Source organism: Trichomonas vaginalis, chromosome II (assembly GCF_026262505.1).
Source record: "Trichomonas vaginalis G3 chromosome II, whole genome shotgun sequence".
In the NCBI taxonomy this organism is placed as follows: domain Eukaryota; phylum Parabasalia; order Trichomonadida; family Trichomonadidae; genus Trichomonas; species Trichomonas vaginalis.
In genome coordinates, this window is record NC_067204.1 from 746,549 (window position 1) to 769,318 (window position 22,770).

Consider the following 22,770-nt stretch of genomic DNA (forward strand, 5'->3'; position numbering starts at 1 on the left):
TTTTGCATAATCTTTAGAAGCATTTAGATATTGTTTAAATGCTTTGTATGTCTTCAGAAATTTTGCATAATCTTTTACATGTTGTTCGTTCTCTTCTTCTGTCATGAGTTCCGAATATTCTAAATTCATGTTCTTTCATATGAGATAAAATTTTATAAAAAAATAAAATTAGCTTAGATTTTTTTATTCTTCCTCTTTGAAGTTGTCGAAATATTCTGTTATCTTTTCCTTCAGTAGCGGTAAGTCTTCTTTGAAGGTAAGTATTGTACAACCTTTCATATCATAGTGTGTTTGAGGAAGAGTATTTTTGACAATTTCCTTTATTTGCTCATTCGGTGTCATTGAAATCGGTAAGTTTTCACGATAGAACCAGTTTCTGTCAGATTTGTAAATCTTAGCAAGGTCGTAAAAGCTTTTGTTGTTTCTTCTGACTAAATGCAACATAACCATATCTCTATCTTCTTCTTTCTCCAACTCTTCAGCGTAAATCATATACTTATAACTCTTTTCCTTTCCTTTTGGTACTGAACGTGGTATTCTTTTCTGTATGCTTTTGTCTTTGGATTCAATGACTTCATCTTTTGCTTGAAGTTTCTTTTCCATCTCTCCACGTTCTGCTTTATATAGTTCATCTAACATCATGAAAATATAACAAGCATAACGAGGTGAAGCCCACATTGCTACAGCATTTACTAAAAGTCTATGAACATAATAACCTTTCAAACCAGGAGCCAAATTCTTGCGATTTTCGAATGGAATCTCTTCCCTCGGTTTTCCGAGGGAAGCAATCATATGAGGAAATTCTTCTAAAAGTTCTTTTGCCTGTTGGTTTTCAAACCAATGATATGCTTGCTTTGTAGAACTAAGAGCATTCATTATACTTTGCATTTGGTACATGTCATCTTTGACTGAACGAATGAGTCTCAATTGTTTGTTATACTGTATGTATTCGTATTCTTCATTTATGGCTTCATGAACGATAGCAGTTGTTGTGTTCTCTGATGTTGACATTACTGTCTTTACATACAAAATAAAAAAATAAATAAAAATAAAATTAGCCTTTTTTTACATTATGACACGAAGTGAAGATTTGCACTTCGTCAAATTTTATTAAAAATTAGCCTTTTTTTACATTATGACACGAAGTGAAGATTTGCACTTCGTCAAATTTTATTAAAAATTAGCCTTTTTTTACATGTATTTTTCAGCAACTTCGTCAAATTTTATTAAAAATTAGCCTTTTTTTTACATGTATTTTTCAGCAACTTCGTCAAATTTTATTAAAAATTAGCCTTTTTTTTACATTATGACACGAAGTGAAGATTTGCACTTCGTCAAATTTTATTAAAAATTAGCCTTTTTTTACATGTATTTTTCAGCAACTTCGTCAAATAATTTTATAGCTTTATCTATCTCATCTACTTCAAACGTTTCTTTACCTTTTATGGGAGCACCATACATTTTCTCAAACTTTTCGAGTAGTTCTGTTTCTGCGGCTCTCATATCATTAACGAACACAACCTTGACTCTATTGACTGTAGAGTCATATCTTTGAGTTATATTATATGTCCTTCCTATCTTATATCTTTTTGTGTTGAAGTCCTTCGGTTTCTGAACGATGTAAAGTAAGCCTTCACTGCAACGTTCCGTATCGAATGAACCATAAGTTATGAAGTTATATCCAACAACTGGGTCAATCCATAACAAAACTATTGGTATAAGACTTTTGTCGATGAGATATGCTGTAGTTCCATAGAATCTTACTGATATCATAAGCTCAGGATTTCTTGTCAAAATTTTCTGAGTTGAAGCATTTCTAACCCAGTGGTTTGTTTTCTTTTCAGATGGTGTCAGAATGTCTGACAAAGAATATTTGTTGTATTTCTTTGAGTATCTTACGTTTAAATCACCGATTCTAACCACTTTGGTGTCATTGTCAATCTTTCTAACTGTTTCAAACTCAATGTTTGACATTACTGTCTTTACATACAAAATAAAAAAATAAATAAAAATAAAATTAGCGTTATTTTCTAACTAATGAAATTCATGAAATTTGGTCATTTTTCAGTAAAAATATATTTTAGGTGAAGTGGTGAGATCTCACCTCTTTTTTCACCTCTTTTCTCACCTCTTTTTTCACAAGCGTTTTACATGAATTGTACGATGTATATTTGAAATCCTAAACAGTTTTGTAGCTTCTATTTCTTCTTTTAGTACATCGAATGTTTTAACAATGCCGAAAGTCTCTTTATATTTCTTCTTGACGTCAGACAGAAGGAAATCTTCTGCTGTTGGATAATTTTTATTAAGAAATGTCAACATGTCCATTTTATCTTCTGCTGGCTTTTCTGCTTCTTTCTTTAAGTCTGCATAGTCGTTTCTCATTCTTTCTATCTCTTTGACTGAGTAGTTATATTTTCTTATTGCTGCTTTACATTTAGAACATTGCGGGTTCATTTTTGCGTTATACATTGAAATTTGACCTGCTAGAACAACTAAGGCGTCAATTGCTCTCTTCATCTCAAACATAGCGGGTCTTAGTTGTTCGTTCCATACTTTGCCTCTTCTATCTTTATCTCTTATTTCCCAAACACATTCAGCAACTAATGAAACAAAGTTATCGTAGGTCTTAAATTCTTCGGATTTGTAAAGGTCAGAAATATTTTTATAAACCATGTCGCAATCTTTGTCCATAACTTTATGGTTGCAATGAAAACCAAGGAATTCATAATTTACCTTTCGTATGAACTTCTTTATTTCTACTGAGTCAGTTGCTTTGACTTCAATTTCGTCGAATTCAGGAATAGTTAGTTTTTGATGCTGAATTTCAGGTAGTTTAGGTAAATGGTCGATGAGGTCCTCCATTTCATAAAGATACTGTTCATTTGTTTCATCTTTCGCACTACAGTCTAAATTACTTGTTAAAAGTTCTTGCTTTATCTTCTGGATTTCTGTTTCAAAAGTATATGAAGGAGGAATAAAGCTTTTCATCTCTACCAACATTGACGTAGGATTCATGACTAGCGAGTTTGGTGCTGTAGTTGTTTGAATTGTTGTTGTGCCGATTGTTGAAATCATATCTTTTATACAAAATAAAAAAAAATAAATAAAAATAAAACTAACTTTATTTTTTCTATCTTAAGGAAATTCATGAAAATTCACGAGGGTGAAAAAACAGGTGAGATCTCACCTCTTCACCTAAATTATATTTTTTGGTGAATTCAATAAAAATAAATGGTTCATTTACTCACAATATTTTTTTACAAAACGACCCCAAACTTTTAACTTCTTTTCTGCAGCTTCAAATGCTATCTTAGCGAGTTCATATTCTCTAAATTCTCTCTTTAAATCTTCTTGTTCCCATTGGTCTAGTTCGTATGGAGAATCTCTATAACCATAATATATCTCACGTTCATGTTCTAATTGTTTTTCACACATTTTTCCAACTTCTTCTTCGAACAAAGGTTTAGCATTCTCCACTGTATCTTCGAGTTCTTCTTCATCTAATTTCTCATGAACTTTCTTGTCTATGGAGTCCATAATATCTTTGACATAAAATGCATACTTTACAGAGCACCATTCAGCAACAAAATGAACGAGGTCAGGATGTATGTAAATACCTTTGAATTCATTTATAACACCCTTAGTAAGCTCATAAAATGCTTGTTTTGAGGTCGAGCCACTTTTGGCTCCACCGTATTCGTTCATCCAAAACTCAAGAATTTCCTGCATTTTAGCACTATTGAGAAATCTGTTTAAATGGTTTAACCTTCCCGCTTCTCTTGCCATCTTTGTTGCATTAATGTAACCATCCTTGTCTCTACGTAAGACTTCAATACCATTATAAGTGCCTTTTGTGAATGTTTCGCCATTTGATTTGTTCGTGAATGTTTTTGCTTCGACTGACATTATTGTCTTTACATACAAAATAAAAAAATAAATAAAAATAATTTTAAAACTAACTTTATTTTTTCTATCTTAAGGAAATTCATGAAAATTCACGAGGGTGAGAAAACAGGTGAAAAAACAGGTGAGATCTCACCTCTTCACCTAAATTATATTTTTGGTGTAAATTTATGACAAAAATAAATGGTACCATTAATGATATCATGACTGTTCTCATTCATGTCTGATTTACATCTAATGAAAAAGTTTAGAAGAATTTTCTTATTCTTTCTGGCATGTTTTTGTCTTTCCAATACTCCCGCTCTAATGGTCCCAGATGTGTTGGCTTTGACTCTCTCAAGTTCTTAGATGGTATAACATCTTCAACGCCTCCTTCATATCTTACTTTATAAGTGTCATCGTTTATGTTGTAGCCAAGTATTTCAATAACCACTCCTCGCTTTGCTTCGTCAATGGTTTCAGCAAGTTTGCCATTACTACTTTCGACTAATTTATGACGAGGATAAAATGCTATGGAGTCGTCAGCAGCTTTTATAAGATATCCATTACCTTGCGTAGAGTCTACGATATAATAGTTTCTACTTAACCTTAAACGTTTCTTTGTCAACGGTTTGTCGTCAAGAACTACACGAACTTTTGTACCAGGAATGAGGGTAAATTGTGTTGAATTTCTGATATTTTGTGTTTGACTTCGTTTCTTTTGTATATACTTTTCTTCTTGTTGTTGTGTCATTGAATTTGGTGTATGTCCTGTTGTAGAATGTGTTGAGGAATTATATACTTCGAGAAAATGTTTCATTGTTTCTTCGGTAAAGTCTCGCTCTTGGTTTAAATCTCTGAGCGTTCTTATGAAGCGGTTTATGATGCCGAGTATGTTATGGTTATGGTCTTCAGTAGTGTAGTGAGTTATGTTATGCTTAATGAGAAAATCTGTGATTTCATTGCTGAGGTATGCACTGTCTTGGTCTGATGTTAAAGTACTTGGGCTATGTTCTGCTACAAACTTTTGTAAAACTCTTAACACTTCACGAGTTCCTTTATTTTTCATTGGATACGCATATGCTTTACGAGTGTTAACATTAATGAAGATGAGGAATGGTTTATGTCCTCCTTTTCTGCTTTGAATGAGAGTGTCAAATTGGTATGCGTCAGGAGCGTTGGAGTAAATTGGTAAAAAGTAGTCGTAAGGATTTATTTTTGTTTGATGTACAACATTTTTGTCAAAGAACCTTTTCACTTCAGCTCTGTTAGTAAATCCCCAACTCTTTGCAGCTTCATTGAATTTCTTAAAAGACCTCCATGGATGTTGTTCGAATACTTCTTTCAAGCTCATTTATGTAAAGTTAAAGATTTTATTCTAGGCTCAAGCGCGTTCAATGAACGCGGTACCATGCGAATACAGTCATAAATGGAGGCATATAATCTTCACCCGAGCCTGTTGGATTTGTTGTGAAAGTATGTGAATGATTTCCTGCGGTTCCACAGAAAATACCTGCGCTTGAATCTACTGGGTCGCTTGAAATATCATATCTATGCATTCCCTGTCTATCCGAACCTGCTGCAAGATTTGTATAACCTCTTTTTGTTATTGAATGTGAATGATTACCTGTTGTGTTTGTAGTTCCTGTATGAGTGTGCGCAGGTAAGTTTGCTTCAGTAATTTTCTTCGAACCTCCTGTTTGCTTTGAAGAGTTAGCACAGTATAAGAATTTGTCTACAATCTGCTGCCATGTACCAAAACCTAAAACTGTTGCTGGATTTGTTGAGTTCATTGACGTATAAATAGAGCCTATAGGATATAATGTTTCAAGAATCTGAGTCTTTAATGTTTGAAGCTCTGTTTTGTCTGCTTTCTTGTCTAACATTGCGGGTAGTTCATATGCTTCAAAGTTTCTGGCATGATCTTCGATATTCCTGCAACTCTTATCTAAATTGTTAAGAGTATCTTTTACGCTTGTACTCGGATTCTCTAAAGGTGCACTTGAACCAAGGTCAAAGTTCAATATTATGTCGTCTGCTCTAACAGTAGTGAAGGATTTATGTGTATGATTTTTGTCGGCTTTACTATTTAATGTAGCTTGAAGTTCATTTATATCGGAGATGTTGTGTTTATGAGATTTCAAAACTTTGTTCGTTGCTTCGAGTTCAACTTTGTCAGCTTTACTTTTAATAGCATCTTCAAACGTTATTTTTGACTTAACTCTCAAAGTAAATCTTGGTTCAACTAGTACACCGTTAACATTGAAAGTAGAGGCATAAATTTCACCGGTATAACCAAATGCTTCTGGTGCTTTAGCTACATCATACTGTACAGTACAGCTTATGTCATAACCTTTAGCACGAATGTATTTATATCTTCTTTCATTAACATTTTTTGTCTTCACTTCATCACTTCGTGTTAAATATCCATGGTAGTCCGTTATAATCTGTTCGTCTGAACTTATATAATGAACATGGTTCTTGTCCGCTTTACTATTTAATGTAGCTTGAAGTTCATTTATATCGGAGATATTGTGTTTATGAGATTTCAAAACTTTGTTCATTGCGTCAAGTTCATTTTTGTCCGCTTTACTATTTAATGTAGCTTGAAGTTCATTTATATCGGAGATATTGTGTTTATGTTCTTTATCTGCTTTTTCGGCTAATTTCTCTTCTATCTCATTTATTTCAAGTTCATGCCTACCACCACCTCCCGAAGAAGTATTTTTCTTCAGCTCTTGAAGAACGTCCACTTCGCCATCTTTGGTGTCAATAATGAGACTTTGAGTTAAAACCTTTCCTGTCTTAATGGATGTTTGTAAAACTTCTTCTTCACCGTGTTCGGGGTCATGGTCGTCATCATATCTTGTGAAATCAGAGATGTTGTCATACATTAAGCATATCTGTCTCAAAAGTTCTGCTATTTGAAACTGGAACGAAAGATATACAGAACTTTCATCATCTCCTAAAGTCAAGTCTGCTTTCTTAAGTATTTCTTGAATGTATGCAATGAGAACAGAGTACCTTGGAAAATATTCGAACAATATTTCATTAGCTGTTGGTTTTGGTGGTTCTTCTGGAGTTTCTGTTGTTTCAGTTCCTTCTGTAGGTTCTGTTGGAGTTTCTGCATCTCTTGACTTCAATGCTCTTGCTCTCAAAGACCTAAATGTTAGAGCACCGGGTTTTACAAAGGACTTTATAAATGCTTTAATAGTTCCTGGTAAGTTATTGTTAGCATTAAGTAAGTTCCTTATGCTTCCATCATGTACGTCCATAGCACTATGTAAAAAATCTATACTTTTCTTGTAGTCAGCAATAGACTGACTGTGATTTTTTAAAGATTTGTCAATACCTTTAAGCCAATCTTCATGCATGTCTGATACTGAGCCAAGAATATCATTTGCTTCCTTTAGTGTATTTTGTGCTTCTCGTAAAGTATCCAATCCCGTACGTGCATTGTTTGCTATACGTCTTACCGTATCTATTTGACTCCTTGTTTCTTGCATCCAACCAGATAAAGTTTTAATAGTATCCGAACCATTTGAAATGAAGTTCAAAGCATTTTTAACGTCATCTAAAGCTTCTTCACCAAGTACTGCCCATATCTTTCCGATTTGGTATTGAAGAACTCCATATGAAGCAGCTGTTAAACCAGTATTTATAAGGTCCCATATCCATGATTTAGCAGTTTTTCCATTTTTTCCATCCTTTCCATCCAAACCGTTTTCGCCTTGAGGTCCTTGTATTCCTTGTATTCCTTGTGGTCCTTGAGGTCCGGTGTCACCCTTCTCTCCTTTCAGTTCATCTTTATGTTCGTTATAATATTCTAATGTCATAAGGTGTACATCATTACTGTTACCAGCAACGCCAAGAATTTGTTTCTCATTCATGACTAAATTCTTTAGGCATTTAATGTTGTCGTCAAATCGAAAGCTCTTTAACAATTCAATGAGAACATTTAATACTTTCACTAATGAGGCATCTACTGTAGAATTTATATATTGCACCGTTCCATCATTTATGATAGGAACTTTACTTATTGTAATGAATGGGTCATAAGTGTTAAAAGTATCGAAATCAATGACTTTTTTAGTTTTTCCATCGTCAATGACTAAATCATTGCCTTCAATGGTTAAAGTTGAGTTTTCGTTTACTAGTTCATGTGCTCTTCTTGCTTCATTTGTTTCATACGCATATGCAGCAATAGTCATATTTTAATGAGAATAAAATGTTGTTCTATTTGCAAAGTACAGACCCAAACGAATATGGAACAGTAAAGCTTCAAACAAACTTAGGTCTTCAGAATGAAGCACTTGCTTTCAGAGTTGTTGACTTCAATACTATCGCAACTTTTGTCATAACAGATGAAACAGATTTCATAGAGATTGAAATAGATGACAAAAGAAGTTTTATAACATTTCCTAACAGAGCAGAGTATAGAAATAGATAAAATTGCTGGAGTCATAGATACTCTCTATAAATGAAGAAACTATTGGACAACATAGATGTCGAACTCTCTTCTGAGGGAACATTGAAGTTCAGTAGCAAGAAAGAGTTCAAGATAACACGAATGAGTCATAGAGTTCAACTTCTTTTAGGAGCATACCATATGACATTTCCTTTGAAAAGTGTTGACAAAACGATTGAGATGAAATCTGTTCCATACGTATGTTATGGCAATTGTTTATACATTGAGTCTAAAAATAGCTAATGTCACAGGCATTTCAGGAGTTAATAGTAAAGGTTCAGTAGAGTATAAATCTTTCTGTTATGAAGTAAATTCAATGTTCATTCCAAACGTTCCTGTCATAGCAACTCATTTAGGTAAATGGGTTCGCATTAGTCCTCATAATTTGAAAGACATGCAATTCAGACTAGTTGACTTTCAAGGAGAGCACTGTAGAACTGAAGGCACCAGTGCGAATGACTGTTGAAGTTGACTTTTTAGAAAATATTAAATGCAACAGCTTACAAGAGAACTCAGAGCTAAAAAATATAAAGTATGAATGTTATGTATTAGGTCATGAACTTTGGTTGTTGCTGTTTGATGAAACAAATGAGTTAGTTATGTCAGTCAAGAGAACAGAAAAATATATTGTGTTAGTGAAACTGCACCAAGTCAATAAGATTAGGTTTGCATTATGAAGATGAGTTCGATACTGTTGAAGAAGTTTTGGATAGATATTACAAATTGCTTTAATTTACTAAAACATATTTCAAGCAAAGTTTATATTCTGTTGAAAGTTTTGTATACTCGTTCGAATATTTATACTTAAACTCAACTCCTGTAGTTCCTGGTGTTTCAATGATGCGGATGTTACCTATTTTCATGAATGGTGGCGTTTGACCACAGCATTCGATTTCAGGGTCGAGATAGTCAATGACACATTGCTTCCCTGTTATTCGTGATATAACATTTTCAAGGTCCTCCTTTGTTAGAATTATTTGGTTCTTGCTTATAAGATTTGTCAAAAGCTTCTTATCGTCTTTGAGTAAAATTGTTTGGTATAACTGAAGAAGGTAATGGTCTACGTTATCTGAAGGATTTGTTTGAACATTTGTGTAAGGATTGTCGTTGGCTTCTCTTGAAAGAATTTGGTCCAGTGGTGGATACTCTAACTTAACATCTGATGTAGCGTTAGCGTTTGAAGCTGTGTTTAAATTCACGGATTTCAGCTCTGGTTCTTTTTCTTTCAAACACTCTGAACTATAGTTCTTTATGACAATATTGTTTGTTCGTTCGTGAGTCAACATTTGATGTTGGTTCAATTGGAACATTAACGGCACAGCTAAGATGGATTTGCTTCTCATTTCATATAGAATAAAAACCTTTTATATGTATGAAATGAACAATATACTCGACAAGGGTTTGAATGTAAAGCTAACGAATGAAAATATTGTTTGAATTCACTGAGACAGGTGCTGTGTATAAAGATGTAGAACTACTGAACAAAAGAGCTAAGGAAGAAGCAGAAACATGAACAAAGGGTGGAAGCCTATAAAAATTTATGTCAATGATGGCTCAGGAGGTTCAAACATAAAGTATGCAGAAAGTTATAGAGTTTATGCTCTCAAAGGTGAAAAGCCTTCATTTAAGAACAGCTATTCTAACGCATATCCTCAAAAGTTAACGGATGGAGAAGTGGATGATATGAATGACAGCAAAAATATTAACAGAAATGGCGACAGAGATGCATGGAATTTGTTTACCATCAGTCAATTGAAGGTTAAACTTTAAAAACAATGTTGGTCGTTCCCATGGAAATATTTTGGACTTTAATGGTATTAGTCATGATATGAATCTCAAGGTATGAACGAGGAGAGATGAGAGACTTATATGCTTCCCAAATTTCTTCAAAAGGTAATGTTATACCTGACTGTTTCCAAATGAGTTCAATGTCATAACGTGAGAAACCTTGAAAGATAACGAAGTCAGTTATGAGACGTTTTATGTTTAAAGCTAAAAACCTCCATGTTTGCATAAGTATTGCTACAGTTAAGTGGTAATGTCTAACTTTAGTAATGATGTTAGCTAATGGTGAGTCTGGTTTTGACACTAAACCTTTTCCGGCGAAGTCGTCACAAACGAGCAGAGTGTTTGAAGGATACTTTTTGAAGGGGTATTTTGAAAGTTTTGATAGAATGTAGTTTGTAAGTCGTTTCATATCGTAAACTCCTGAGTATTGACGTAAGTGGTGTTTGTCAATAATTCTTTCCATCTCCTCAGAAGTCTTTTGCATTCCTGACTGTATAAATTCAACGATGGCATAATATTTCCTCTTACGTCGAATGTAACGTTGAAGAAATTCAATGAGTTCACTGTCTGGAACTTTAACGACAGAGGCTTGAACTTTTGACATAAATGTTTTCGCTGTTGAGTCCATAGAGTCTGAAGTTGCTGATATAATGATTTGGTCATAGTAAGAGTCATTTCCTAAACGTTCTGTTATGAGTATATGACGAATGAGGTTAAATGTCTTACCTGAACCCATCTTTCCACAATAGAAATAAACACCATTTGAACAGAACTCATAGTCCTTGCTGAAAGGAAGAATGAGAGAAGAGTTAAGTTTGTCTGTAGTTTCATTCATGTCTTCATCTACGTCATGTATTAAATGCTTCATTTTATCTCCATTAAAAATGCAAGTCAGAAATATTCAGAACATAGCACCGAGTCTAACTGACAAGAGTATAAAGATATACTATGAACATGTTATGATGAAACCAACCAAAATTCAAGAAAGTCAGTATACTTATGAATATCCAAGACACTGGGTAGAGTATGTAGGAGGTGAGAAAGCTATTGAAATCAGACAGGTTCGAAGTATTCCAGCAGGAAGAACAATATTATTGAAGAACTTTAATGTTTTGAGGTATAATGATGAAACAAAGAAGCAAGATAGTTTTCCTGTTGCTGTGTATGTGAACCTAGACACAGGAGATGACATGAAAGTTTTTAACACAAAGCTTCAAACGGTAGTGAGAGAACAACTTACTGCGGAAGGACATCCATTACCTTCAGAAGTTACCATAGCATATAATTTTGAAACAAACTCAATAGATTTTAAAGTCGTCTCTGCAAAGAAGTCAGGATTTACATTTAATGAAGCAGATGTATATTCGAATGAAAACTTCAAAGCTATTGCATGGTTAGATAATGACGATTGCTTTAAGAAAATATTTAAATACAGTGACTCAACGATGTCAATAGATGACCTTCGTGGAATGTTACCATCGACGTTTACAGTAGAAGGTTCAGCAGGATTGCTTACAAGATTGTCAATTGGCGGTATTTGGTCTCGTGAGAACATTGTTATAAAATCCAGTATAAGTGAATTTGCTGAAGAATCTATATTATGTCTTTCAAACTACATGTATTCGCCGCCGAAGCATTATAGTATAACAAACTTTGTCAGTAAGTTTAACATAAGACTTGTCGAACCTTCTTCAATGAAAGATGTTGTGCTACCAAAGACGGAAAGGATGGACTCATTATTGAAATGATTTTAATAGCATATTAAATGAGCTTGTTCTTGAAGGTCATTCATGATGAAATAACTGTTGTAGAAGATGTTAGCAATTGTTCAGACATTTTGAAGCGTATAGATGAGATAAGAAAGAAGTTAGATAGACCGCAAAGCGGTGAGGGCGAAGCCCGTGAGAACGTTTATGCTTCATTGACTTTCTCCAGTAACGAGAACTTTTATGAGATAATATTGAAGAGAGATGATTTTAATATGGTGTAAATGGTAGCTTGGGCAGCTTTAGGCGCAATGGGAACAAAAGCATTAGCATTTGGAGCAAAAGCACTTGGAGCTTATGACGCAGTAAATAAAATGAGTGGAGGAAGGGTTTCGAAGACATTAGATGCAAATAAAGGGAAGATTGGAGGCTGGGTTGCAAAGAAGTTAAGATTAAATAAAATAGGGCTCATAAATAAAGCATCCAATTTGGTTGCGACTGAGTCAGAAAATGCTTTAGGAAAGGACGATGAGTTTGCAAAACATGCAAAAGACTTTAATGACCAGATGAAAGGTGAAACAATGCATTTAAATAGATTCGATGGAACTAAAGAAAATGTTTCTTCTCCACCAGTAGTTCTTCCGTATGGTCCCTATGGAATGTATGGAAACCCTTACGAAAGACCATTTGACCCATTGACTGGTGGAAGTAACTGGTATCATTACGGCCGAAGAAGAAAGACAGTCAAGTTGGAGACAGACGTGAAGAAAGCAACTAAAAAGAAACCAAGGAAGAGAGTTATAAAGCAATGAATTCAACAGGGTGAAAAAAGAGGTGAAAAAAGAGGTGAGATCTCACCACTTCACCTAAATTTAAATGGATGTTTTCATACGTGTGGGAGTGGTGATATCATTTATTTTTTATTTTATTTTTTATTTTATTTTTTATTTTATTTTTATATAAATGACGAAAACTATTGAGATAACAAACTACAACGGTCATGAGTTCAAGAATTTGTTCTTCGTTCCTCGTGAAAATACATTCTATCAGATACGAGGGAGAAAGGGTAAAGTTAGTTTGAGCGTTTATGACTACAAGCATAATGGAAAGTTTATACAAGCATATGATACAAACGGTAAGCGTGTTTCATTAGCTTTGTCAAAACTTACAGGTATAAACTATGACAGTGATTTTGACCTATATGAAGAAGAAAGTGAGTCAGAAGATTATGAGCTGTTATATGAAGCACAGCAATGGGAGGAGTTGCAATACTTTTGTAAGTGAGAACGTTTATTTTTACAGTAGTGAAGTCGTTTGTGAAAACGTTAGTGAAGTGAAGTGGTTGGCGGCTTTATAAATATTTAAGGTTAAGTTGGTGTTGTCGTTTGTGTTGTAAAATATACGTTAACGGTTTTGTAAAGTGTCAAATTCACATATCATGGGTAAGGAGGCGCGCAGTGCCTCCGTACCCATGATATGTATACTAACTTTTGTATGTAGGTTTTTAGTTCGATTGGAGCTGCTTCATAATGAGATCTCTCATCAATTGATGAGGGAGATCATAACAAAGCAGCTCTAATGTATATGCTCGTATTAACCGGGTTGTAATGCGTTGTAACGTCAGCTTGTAGTTCGTTTGGGGCCACTTCACATTGAGATGAGAAGAAATGATTAAAGGACTCTGAAAGGCTTTGGCCGTTGATGTTGTAATCGCATTACTTGGAACTAGCTGGATGCTAAGCTGTGTAGAATGTTCGATTAGAGCTGTTTTGATATGATTTTTCTCATCATAAGATTGGAGGAATCATAGCAAAACAACTCTAATGGGTTTACCATCATCTACTTGTATGTAGATGTTTGGGAAATTGTCTTGTTAATCGATTTTCGAGATGACTTTCAAATGCTATAATCAAATGACAAACAAGTCTAAGATTTCTCGACAATACATCAAATCATGATGTTTGTAAGTGCGATGAGATTAGAGTTTTTGAAGGAATGACAAGAGAAGTAGGGAAACTCGGCATTCGCCGAGCAAATTAAAAATTAACGTATGGATTAAATTTTAAGAGGAATTCAATTTTAATTACGGGTTGTTCAAATATTGATTAATATAAATTTATTAATAAGAATAAACAATTTTTGTTTTTGAATTTATTCAATTTATAGCTTTACATATAGTTTCAAAATTGTACAACTATGATTATTTCAACAAAAAATATCTTACTTTTTCACTTCACTTTCACACTCACTTTTTCCGTAATTCAAATTTCAACATTATGTATTTTAATTCCTTATAGTATTTTTAACATAATTAATCAAATAATAATTGGAAGTTCTGAACTCACTTTTTCCGTAATTCAAAATCAAAAATATGAATAATATATCTATTTATTATATACTAATGCTATTTTCAACTAGAAGTGAGGTATGGTAATCTTACGGATTCCCGTAACTCAATTTTACGGAAAAAGTGTCGTAAACTATTGATGTGGCGGTAAAATCACGGTAATTCACGGAAAGCTATATGCGAAAATTTGAAATTATACAAAATCGAGCGAAACACTTTTAAATAGGTTGTTCTCGTATTTAAAATACTATTCCCAGATTTATTGTCGTCAGAATATTTCCAAATTTTTGCCGATTTACAAAAAATGATTTACAAAGCATATTTTTTAATCTAAAAAATTCCTAAATAAAGGAACCGGTGTGCGGAAACCTCGGTAAATTACCGCGGTTCCCGTTGGGACTGCCATATTTAACCCATAAATAATATGATTATTTTGATTGAAGATAGATATAAAACCAAATCAGTGTTAGATTGTATTGCAATCATATTGAAACTTAACAGATTAACTGAATACTATGAGGAGCCCCTTCAAAAGAAAATTAATGGATCTCATTTGCACTATCGTTCAATCCTTCCATTCAAATTTTCAATCAAATCTGTTTTTGTTTTTTTCAGTAGATCCGAAAACATGATATAATTATATTTATTGAATCATTCACTATGAAAAATTTGAAAGCAAATTCTAATCTGCTTCGCGGTTTTCTCAGAAAAAAAGATTCGAATATTAATTACAAAACACACTTGCAAATATTATCTCCAATATTTTCCAAAATTTGAAAATCCTAAAAATAATTTTTTTTATCTGATCCATTGATTTAACTATTCAAAATGATCTCTTTTCTATTCTCTCTCACTGTTTCCTATGATGTAAATTCTTCCACAACATGCAGACTGTCTAATTGCGTCTTAGATTTCGAAGATCTTAACGATTCTCAAGGAAATTTAAGTCAAGTTTCAATTTTCTTTTCTGATGCAAACGTTGATATTAAAAATTTGCCAACAAACCTCACATTGGGTCTTGGAGGCGATTCTTTACTCGTAATTAATCGAAAAACAAATACAGGGTTTAAAATCATTCCAAATCTTAATATTCAGTTTAAACTAAACTTAACAAAGCCATCATACATTAACATTTATGGAAAACTCCTATCAAACGCGTTAACAACAATCTCATTAACAATTAAGTGCTATGATGAAGCAACTGTTGTATTTTCTCCAACTACATGGGTTCGCAATATGTTCTTCATTATTAATTTTTATTCAAACTTGAAAATCATTTCGAAATGTCAAGAACCTCCAGTTTCAATCAATAGATACAACAATTCAAATTTATTATTACAATCCGAAGTACTTAACTTGAATATTCACAGAGGAATTCGAGTTATTGGCGATTTGATTGTTTCATGCACTCTTCCTCAGTCAAAAGTCTTAATTAGTGATGTGACTTTCAGAGACAACTCAGTAAAATTTGTTTCTACCGCAAAAACGTTCTTAATTCGACGTTTTCATTTAGAAGATGTGATAGTTAACGCAAAGAAGGTCAAATTGCAAGTTTTGGACTTCTTACGAATATCAGATTCGTCTAAGCTGATTGTTCAGTCTATTGATGCAACAAATATCGCTTTTGTCTACGATTCAACTAATTTACCACGAATTGTTTCAGACAGCATCACATACAAGAACATATATGTTAAAGTATTAAGTAGCGTAGCGAATATTAGAACAGATATATTCCAATCAAAAGAAAAAGTTGATTTTTCAGTTCCTACTTTATCTGTTTACGATAAGAGCAATACCTACCTCCATTTCGAAGTTTTCAATAATGATGCAACGTACGGATTGATAATTTACAACCAAATTACTGATTTTTATAGAAAAATTTATTTGACTGAAGGAGAATGCTCCCAGCAATCAAACATGCGCTGCTCATCACTCCTACACCTCAATAACGTCCTAGAAAACGTCAGAACTGCTATGTCGCCGCTGACAATTTTCATTGCAGACAAATACGAAGAAATTGTGAACTTTACAATTAATGACAAGGTTGCAGATTCAATCAACATCACGTTTCTGAACAAAAACTACAAACCAAAGGTAAATTTGACAATTTCATGCGAAATCACGTCTCTGCTGATGAATGGAATAGAAATAGTGGCCTTGAAGAACAACAAACTCATTAAAAACATTTATGGCACAAACTGTTCGTTCAGAAATGGAATTTCGTTGAATTCTTCCTATATCAGCTTAATTGACCCTGAAATTGAGGGTGATTTGTACTTAAACAGCAGCCACGCTATCAAGCTGAAATATTACGATACTAAGAATCTAACACTTTTCTTAAATGACGAAAATTTAATTTTATATCAAAATAATTTGAAGTCAACAATCAATTTGAGCGATCATAATTACGAAGAAGTTGACATATATTGCGATGACTACTCAGTTGTTGCAAACAGAACAGATATGAACTCGATTTTGCTTGGAGGAAATTTCTCTTTCTCAAGTCTGAAAGATTATAACATCCTTAACTGCGTAGAACCATCTGTAGCCACTTTCAGTCCGAATGAAGTCGTGAGAAACTTAAATTTGTACGGAACTGCAAAATTTTATTCAAAAAATTCTGTTTCTGACCAATCAAACATCACTTTTCGGAGCCAGAACGCACACATTGAGTTCTACGAGAACGATTCAAAGCCAGTTGGCCCGAACGAGCTTTTCCTTGAAAATCCATCGAATTACGACTCAGATTACGTCGAAATTCAACCGAAAATTTTGAATTTGTCATCAAATACTGCATCCAGAACTGTTTTACCATATATGTCTTCGATCAAAGCGAGATATTTGCGAATTCACGATCCCTCGTTTGTTTTAGGTCATGTGTTTGAAGGTGTCGAGGAAATAGATGTTGATTACTCCATATTTGCGATTGGGTACCTTTCCTGCTCTAGAATTGTTCCTTTTGACGAAAAAAAGAAGATCAGGTTTAATTTTGTGAATGAAAATCAGAACGACCAGTTCTTTTACGATGACGATTGGTCACTGTTCGAAATAAGCGTGGTCTGTTTCAAAGATCCGAACTACAAACTGAATATTTCGAATTTCGAGTTCAAATTCAAGAGTATTCACTGGAATTTCGAAGGAAACAGGTCAATATTCGAAGCATCAGCAAGAGATAACTGCATTGTGCTCAAACACTCCGAAAACGGAGGAAAAATTCCAGATAATCCGAAACAGAAAAAGAAATACATGGTTTACGTAATTGTTGGGGTGTCTCTGTTTGTTGTTTTGGTTATTTCGGCCACTATAATGTATTTCGTGTGGAGAAAGGCAAGGAAAAACAGAATTGAATCTTTTATCTCGGATACACTCTCTTCAACCCTTATTTAATGGTATGTCTATCATATCTGTCTATAGTTTTTTTTATTTTGTTATGTTTTATTTCTAATTTTGTAAATTTTCTCTATCCAAAGTTATTATTTTTTAATATATTCATATGTTATATGGAGATTAACTTAAACTCTAATATTATCATTGTCCACAATTGTGTCTATGAGAATCAAAATGAAGAGAAATATTGCAATGTATATTGTTCAAAGGTAAATACCATGTCTTCATAATTAATTGCGACTAGTCTAATTCATATAACATAGTTTTTATTGATTAAATCAAATTGAAAAAAAAATTGACGATAATCATCATAAATACCGAAATTCCAAGTAAATATAAATGCAGATATCGTTACATATTTGAATGAAGAAGAAACAATTAAAATTAGATTTCACAACTCAATTCTTTGGAGAAATTTCATAAATCGTCACTTTTTACATGTTTTTAGTAAATTAATCAAGTATTAGAATGGAACACAAATTTCGATTTAGCCGGATAAGCAGTTTTGAATAGTTTACAAAATTTTTGATGAGTTCAAGCATTCATATGTGTATAGTCACTTAAAGAAAATTAAATAAAATTCAATAAGATTCCATAATTTTTTACTCATTGTGAATGCCGGTAGGCTGATTGAATTTTTTGAATTCTCAAAAATTGGATGTTTTTCGTTTATGCTTTCTTTGCCTTTTCCGGAACATACACAGGTGATTACAACTCAATCATTAGTGATAGCTCATCATCCTGTATTGTCCAAGATGCAATTTTCGATAATTTCGACTTAAGATCAAATTCACAAAGTTTAATTAGTATTGGTTCAACATCAACAACATTAAGAATCACTACAACAACATTTTTCCATATCCAATGCAGCTTTCAAGGTGATATTTACACTAAAGGTCCAACAACACTTGAAAAAACGTGTGCAACCCAAATGGAAAACACAGTCACTGCAGCATTTCTTAAGCACGAAAATACCAACATTCAAATGACATATGTGTCAGTTACTGATTCTCCATCCACTTCCAACAAAATCATCATTGACTCAAAATGCAATGGTAATTTCCAGTATGTGAACGTATCGGATGTCTATGCACCTTATGCCTCGTTAAACTACCTGTTGCCATCCCAGCCAATCAAGTATTCAGAGCTAATCAACAGTTCTCAGACGAATCAAGCACTTTTTGTACAGACAACCAACGGCAAAGTCGATTCCTGCATATTCTACAAGAACAACGGGCCAGCCTGTTTCATTGAAAAGATCACTGGATCCATCATTTCGAACAGTTATTTCATGGATAACAAGTTAGACCTACTTTTCATCAGTTCCACAGTTACTGTCACCAACTGCTACTTCTGGGACATGTCGTACAGTGGCTCTGCCTTCTCAGTTTCGATGAACGTCCATACTTACGGTGCCGGATTTCCAGAAAACTTCATTTCGAACGATCCAAACTGGGGAAAGGCCAACTACAAGTGCGATTACTACACATTCCAGCCCCCGACATGGGTGAATCTCCCGCTCCTTCCACTCCAGTCCAAACTGCTTTCGAAACTCCATTTTCTACACAGATGATGACTGCAGTTCCAACAGCAGCAGAAACACCATTCACAACAGTGTTCCAAACAGCTGCAAACACTCCATTTGATACAGTGTTTATGACAGCGTTTCGCACAGCAGAGGAAACTCTTTTCAAAACAGTATTTGAAACAGCGAAAGAGACACCACTCAACACTGCATTCGAAACATTCAAAGAAACTCCAGTTATAACTCCTTCTCTCACAAACAAGGAAACACCATTTGAAACAGTCCATTTGACTCCATTTTCTACATTTGTAGAGACACCGTACAAAACACCATTTCTTACAAGCAAAGAAACACCATTTTCAACTGTAAAATACACAGCGAAAGAGACACCAGTTGAAACAGTCAAATTCACTGAGAAAGAAACTCCGGTGGAAACTGTTTTCATGACTCCGAAATCAACATTTGAGCCAACAAACATCCCAAGGACTCCTCAAGAAACAAATCCACCGCAAACACCAGGAGAAACACCAAATCCAACAACTCCTGTTCCTTCGAATTCCCCTCTTCCTGAAAATATCAATTATGCAAATGAGGATCCGAAATACAACAGCAAATTGAAGGCAGCAACATGGGGAGGAATCTCTGCAGGTGTTGTGATAATTGCAACAATAATTACGATTGTCATCATTAAGTTTAGAAGGAAATCAATAATAAGAGTTCAGAAAATAGAAGCAAAGACAGAAAATTCTGTTGCAACTGACTCCTATGATTTCTCAAGTGAAGAATTCATGCCAAATGAACCTTTTGATATAAAAGGAGATGAAGAAGTTCAGCCTGAATCTGAAGTTTTCGTTGGAGAACATCAGAGAGAAAATGAATCTGACATTGTTCTTGATATTCCTGAACTCAAAGTGAATGATTCCATCGTTGATGGAGCTTTCAAACAGAACAACAATATTAACTATATGTTATATTAAATATTATGTTTGTATTTCTTTATGTAATAATCAACTCTCTATTTTTTTTTAATTCAATTGAATGATCGAAATCATTTGAACCGATCTTCGTATTTCTAGAAGTATTGGATTTAATATTGTATGAATGTTGGTATATATTAAATGTGTGAATGGGTTATAAGAAAGTCTTACTCATATCTTAATATTTCGAGAGTATTTATTTTTTTCAAACAAAAAATTGACTTTCAATAGAATAAATAACGTGCTTTTTTAAATAATTTTGCCGAATTAAAGAGCATGAAATTTACATCGTAGATTACATTACAATCTATTTTCATGGGTACTAAGGCTATCTCTGTTGATTTGATCTATTAAATAGCTAATATTTGCTTTTTCAAATCCGATTATAATTAAGGCTTTTCTAATTTCTTTCAAAAATAGGTTATTTATGCAGAGATAAAACTATAATTGATGGTGTGCATAACAAAATCTCTATCTTTTACACAGTGAAGATTGAAAAATATCGAGAAAAGTGTCAATATTGATTTGAATTGAAAATCTGGGAGATAAGTTTCAGATAGAAGTAAAATAACCCAAATTGTACATCAAATCTTAGACCTGCTCTACATATCATGCTAAAATCCATAAGAGTTAAAATTAAAAGAACCTATAAAATTAAAAATATTCGTTTTCATTTAATTTTACACCGAAAAAATTGAAAGTTTTTAATTTTATTACATAATCATATTAGGTCTTTAATTAATCAAAAGATTAGTCAAATTCTGCCTTGACAATCAATTCAAAAGAACTGTATTTTTTGATTGACGAATTTTTGTATAGAATTTTTGATAAGAAATTGACAATTTTTGAGAGCAATATGAGCTATTTAATATTTATAAGTTATTAGTTAATATATAAACAAATCGATCAAATTCGTAAATTATTCAAATGGATTTGATTACTAATATTAACAACAATGATGTTTAATAAATAATTAAAATTAATATCTTACAACTCAATTTTATTCTCGAATCATTCAATTTTTGAATTCTCACAAAAATTTTGCAAATTACCTCAGACTTTTCAGAGGATTGAGTTGCCACTCAATCCTCTGAAATAGTCTGTGGTAATTTTTAGTCTCTACACTATTTCAATATAAGCTCCATTTTTAAACAGTTTTTAAAAATCGAGCATTGAAAAGTGTGATGAGACTTTCAAATTATTTTGCAGCGTCAATTCTGCAGTAATCTCAGATGAATATGCTAGTTGGCTTCATGAAATAAAACCCGTAAATTTCAAATTTGATAATAATATCTCTATTTTCTAATTACAACTATTTTTAATAAAATAATCAATATATAATTTAATGTTTCAACGTTATATTCAAAAGTGTTTTGAAAGTCATATCAATTTCATCGAATATAATTAGCGTTAAGAGTATATATTAAATTTTTCATTCAAGATTTAATTTGATTAAAACGAATTCTTTTCAATTTTCTAAAGGTATTATAACCCCTAATTTTATTTTGCATAATTATTTAACAAAATCACTAATCCTAAAATGTTAAATTTATTTAAGTTTCCTCTCAAAAAACTTCAAAATGAATCAAGAAGAGATCGATTACCTTGAAAGCATGGGCTTTACTGTTCAGGACACAATTGCCAAAGGTGGCTTTGGTACAATCCATACAGTATATTCCAAACTATACAAAATTGTTTTTGCAATGAAGAAAATCCCAGAAACCCTATTCAATGAGGCAGAAATCGAATGCTTAAAGGCAATTGATAATAATAAGATTATCCATCTGTATCATTATTTTAGATTCAAAGAAAATGTTTATCTTTTAATGGAATATTGTCCAAATGACCTCCAAAACCTCATAAACAATGGAGAAGTATGCACAGAAGAGGAAATTATACGCTATACATATGGGTTAATTCAAGCTGTCAAAGCTGTCCATGATTCAAAAATCGCTCATTGTGACATAAAGCCTTCTAACTTCCTAATCGATAACTATGGAAGAGTAAAAATCAGTGACTTTGGACTTTCCGCATTCTTTAGTGATGAATCTCTATGCAGCATAAAAAGAGGTACTAAACTATTCATGGCTCCAGAAATACTTGTAAAACAGCCATTCGATGCATTTAAATCCGACATTTGGGCCTTAGGTATTACAATCTACTATATCGCAACAGGAAGATTACCATATTACGGAGGAAATGCACAAGAGCTATTGGAAAAAATCCAACTTGGAGGTTATTCATTAGAAAATGTGAAGAACGTATATTTAAAGGAAATAATATATAAATGTCTGCGTATAAACCCAGAATGTAGATCAAATTGCGATGGTTTACTTTCATCGCCACTATTTGATTCTGTTAGGCAAATTAGAGAAGGATTTTCCCAAATGAATAAGTTTATTCCACGAGGAAATAGTCTACAAGTACTTTGCAATGTTACACGAAGCAATAAGTTCCCAAAGGTATCAATTATACACCCAACAATTAAAGCATCCAGATCACGACATTCTGTTGCTACACTTTCTAGACTTGCAACACGAATACCAGAGGAAGATATCAAATAATATATTATATTGATATATTTTTTGTATGTTATAATAAATTTATTCATTTAATATATATTAGGTTCTACTTTCACTTAAATTCATTTTAAACAAGAACTGTGATAATCGGAATTAAGCAAAATC

At 33.1% G+C, this 22,770-nt stretch overlaps 16 protein-coding genes across 16 annotated transcripts, besides 3 other annotated features; 8 read left to right on the forward strand and 8 right to left on the reverse strand.

Annotated features, from left to right (window-relative positions):
- Positions 1-13,336: part of a mobile genetic element that runs on past the window's edge.
- On the reverse strand, positions 184-639 carry TVAGG3_0462110 (uncharacterized protein; the record flags this gene model as incomplete). The annotated part of the gene is made up of 1 exon (XM_051235108.1): positions 184-639. One exon carries the CDS (start codon positions 637-639, stop codon positions 184-186), a length of 456 nt encoding a protein of 151 aa, XP_051092932.1.
- On the reverse strand, positions 1,363-1,974 carry TVAGG3_0462120 (organellar and viral DNA polymerase type B; the record flags this gene model as incomplete). The annotated part of the gene is made up of 1 exon (XM_051235109.1): positions 1,363-1,974. The coding sequence occupies one exon, from the start codon at positions 1,972-1,974 to the stop codon at positions 1,363-1,365; it is 612 nt and encodes a 203-aa protein (XP_051092933.1).
- TVAGG3_0462130 (organellar and viral DNA polymerase type B) lies at positions 2,137-3,078 on the reverse strand (the record flags this gene model as incomplete). The annotated part of the gene is made up of 1 exon (XM_051235110.1): positions 2,137-3,078. The coding sequence occupies one exon, from the start codon at positions 3,076-3,078 to the stop codon at positions 2,137-2,139; it is 942 nt and encodes a 313-aa protein (XP_051092934.1).
- TVAGG3_0462140 (uncharacterized protein) lies at positions 3,244-3,909 on the reverse strand (the record flags this gene model as incomplete). Its single annotated transcript, XM_051235111.1, has 1 exon — positions 3,244-3,909. One exon carries the CDS (start codon positions 3,907-3,909, stop codon positions 3,244-3,246), a length of 666 nt encoding a protein of 221 aa, XP_051092935.1.
- TVAGG3_0462150 (integrase core domain containing protein family) lies at positions 4,340-5,239 on the reverse strand (the record flags this gene model as incomplete). The annotated part of the gene is made up of 1 exon (XM_051235112.1): positions 4,340-5,239. A coding segment is annotated over one exon (900 nt), but the record flags the coding sequence as incomplete, so codon positions are not given.
- TVAGG3_0462160 (keratin-associated protein family) lies at positions 5,280-6,449 on the reverse strand (the record flags this gene model as incomplete). The annotated part of the gene is made up of 1 exon (XM_051235113.1): positions 5,280-6,449. One exon carries the CDS (start codon positions 6,447-6,449, stop codon positions 5,280-5,282), a length of 1,170 nt encoding a protein of 389 aa, XP_051092937.1.
- Positions 6,617-8,096, reverse strand: TVAGG3_0462170 (organellar and viral DNA polymerase type B; the record flags this gene model as incomplete). The annotated part of the gene is made up of 1 exon (XM_051235114.1): positions 6,617-8,096. A coding segment is annotated over one exon (1,480 nt), but the record flags the coding sequence as incomplete, so codon positions are not given.
- On the reverse strand, positions 10,412-10,976 carry TVAGG3_0462180 (uncharacterized protein; the record flags this gene model as incomplete). Its single annotated transcript, XM_051235115.1, has 1 exon — positions 10,412-10,976. A coding segment is annotated over one exon (565 nt), but the record flags the coding sequence as incomplete, so codon positions are not given.
- TVAGG3_0462190 (uncharacterized protein) lies at positions 11,026-11,847 on the forward strand (the record flags this gene model as incomplete). The annotated part of the gene is made up of 1 exon (XM_051235116.1): positions 11,026-11,847. A coding segment is annotated over one exon (822 nt), but the record flags the coding sequence as incomplete, so codon positions are not given.
- TVAGG3_0462200 (uncharacterized protein) lies at positions 11,907-12,131 on the forward strand (the record flags this gene model as incomplete). The annotated part of the gene is made up of 1 exon (XM_051235117.1): positions 11,907-12,131. One exon carries the CDS (start codon positions 11,907-11,909, stop codon positions 12,129-12,131), a length of 225 nt encoding a protein of 74 aa, XP_051092941.1.
- TVAGG3_0462210 (protein of unknown function, DUF4107 family) lies at positions 12,132-12,659 on the forward strand (the record flags this gene model as incomplete). Its single annotated transcript, XM_001308105.1, has 1 exon — positions 12,132-12,659. The coding sequence occupies one exon, from the start codon at positions 12,132-12,134 to the stop codon at positions 12,657-12,659; it is 528 nt and encodes a 175-aa protein (XP_001308106.1).
- TVAGG3_0462220 (uncharacterized protein) lies at positions 12,811-13,131 on the forward strand (the record flags this gene model as incomplete). Its single annotated transcript, XM_001308104.1, has 1 exon — positions 12,811-13,131. One exon carries the CDS (start codon positions 12,811-12,813, stop codon positions 13,129-13,131), a length of 321 nt encoding a protein of 106 aa, XP_001308105.1.
- A 5-nt stretch (positions 13,337-13,341) lies between the features above and the next one.
- Positions 13,342-13,506: a mobile genetic element.
- Positions 13,507-13,836: 330 nt separating this feature from the next.
- Positions 13,837-13,910: a mobile genetic element.
- Positions 13,911-15,010: 1,100 nt separating this feature from the next.
- Positions 15,011-17,664, forward strand: TVAGG3_0462250 (uncharacterized protein; the record flags this gene model as incomplete). Its single annotated transcript, XM_001308103.1, has 1 exon — positions 15,023-17,581. One exon carries the CDS (start codon positions 15,023-15,025, stop codon positions 17,579-17,581), a length of 2,559 nt encoding a protein of 852 aa, XP_001308104.1.
- Positions 17,665-18,239: 575 nt separating this feature from the next.
- TVAGG3_0462260 (pectin lyase-like family) lies at positions 18,240-19,154 on the forward strand (the record flags this gene model as incomplete). Its single annotated transcript, XM_001308102.1, has 1 exon — positions 18,240-19,154. The coding sequence occupies one exon, from the start codon at positions 18,240-18,242 to the stop codon at positions 19,152-19,154; it is 915 nt and encodes a 304-aa protein (XP_001308103.1).
- Positions 19,154-20,083, forward strand: TVAGG3_0462270 (bifunctional inhibitor/lipid-transfer protein/seed storage 2s albumin superfamily protein family; the record flags this gene model as incomplete). Its single annotated transcript, XM_001308101.1, has 1 exon — positions 19,154-20,083. The coding sequence occupies one exon, from the start codon at positions 19,154-19,156 to the stop codon at positions 20,081-20,083; it is 930 nt and encodes a 309-aa protein (XP_001308102.1).
- Positions 20,084-21,636: 1,553 nt separating this feature from the next.
- Positions 21,637-22,678, forward strand: TVAGG3_0462280 (protein serine/threonine kinase protein; the record flags this gene model as incomplete). The annotated part of the gene is made up of 1 exon (XM_001308100.1): positions 21,664-22,647. One exon carries the CDS (start codon positions 21,664-21,666, stop codon positions 22,645-22,647), a length of 984 nt encoding a protein of 327 aa, XP_001308101.1.
- Between the last annotated feature and the right edge of the window lie 92 nt (positions 22,679-22,770).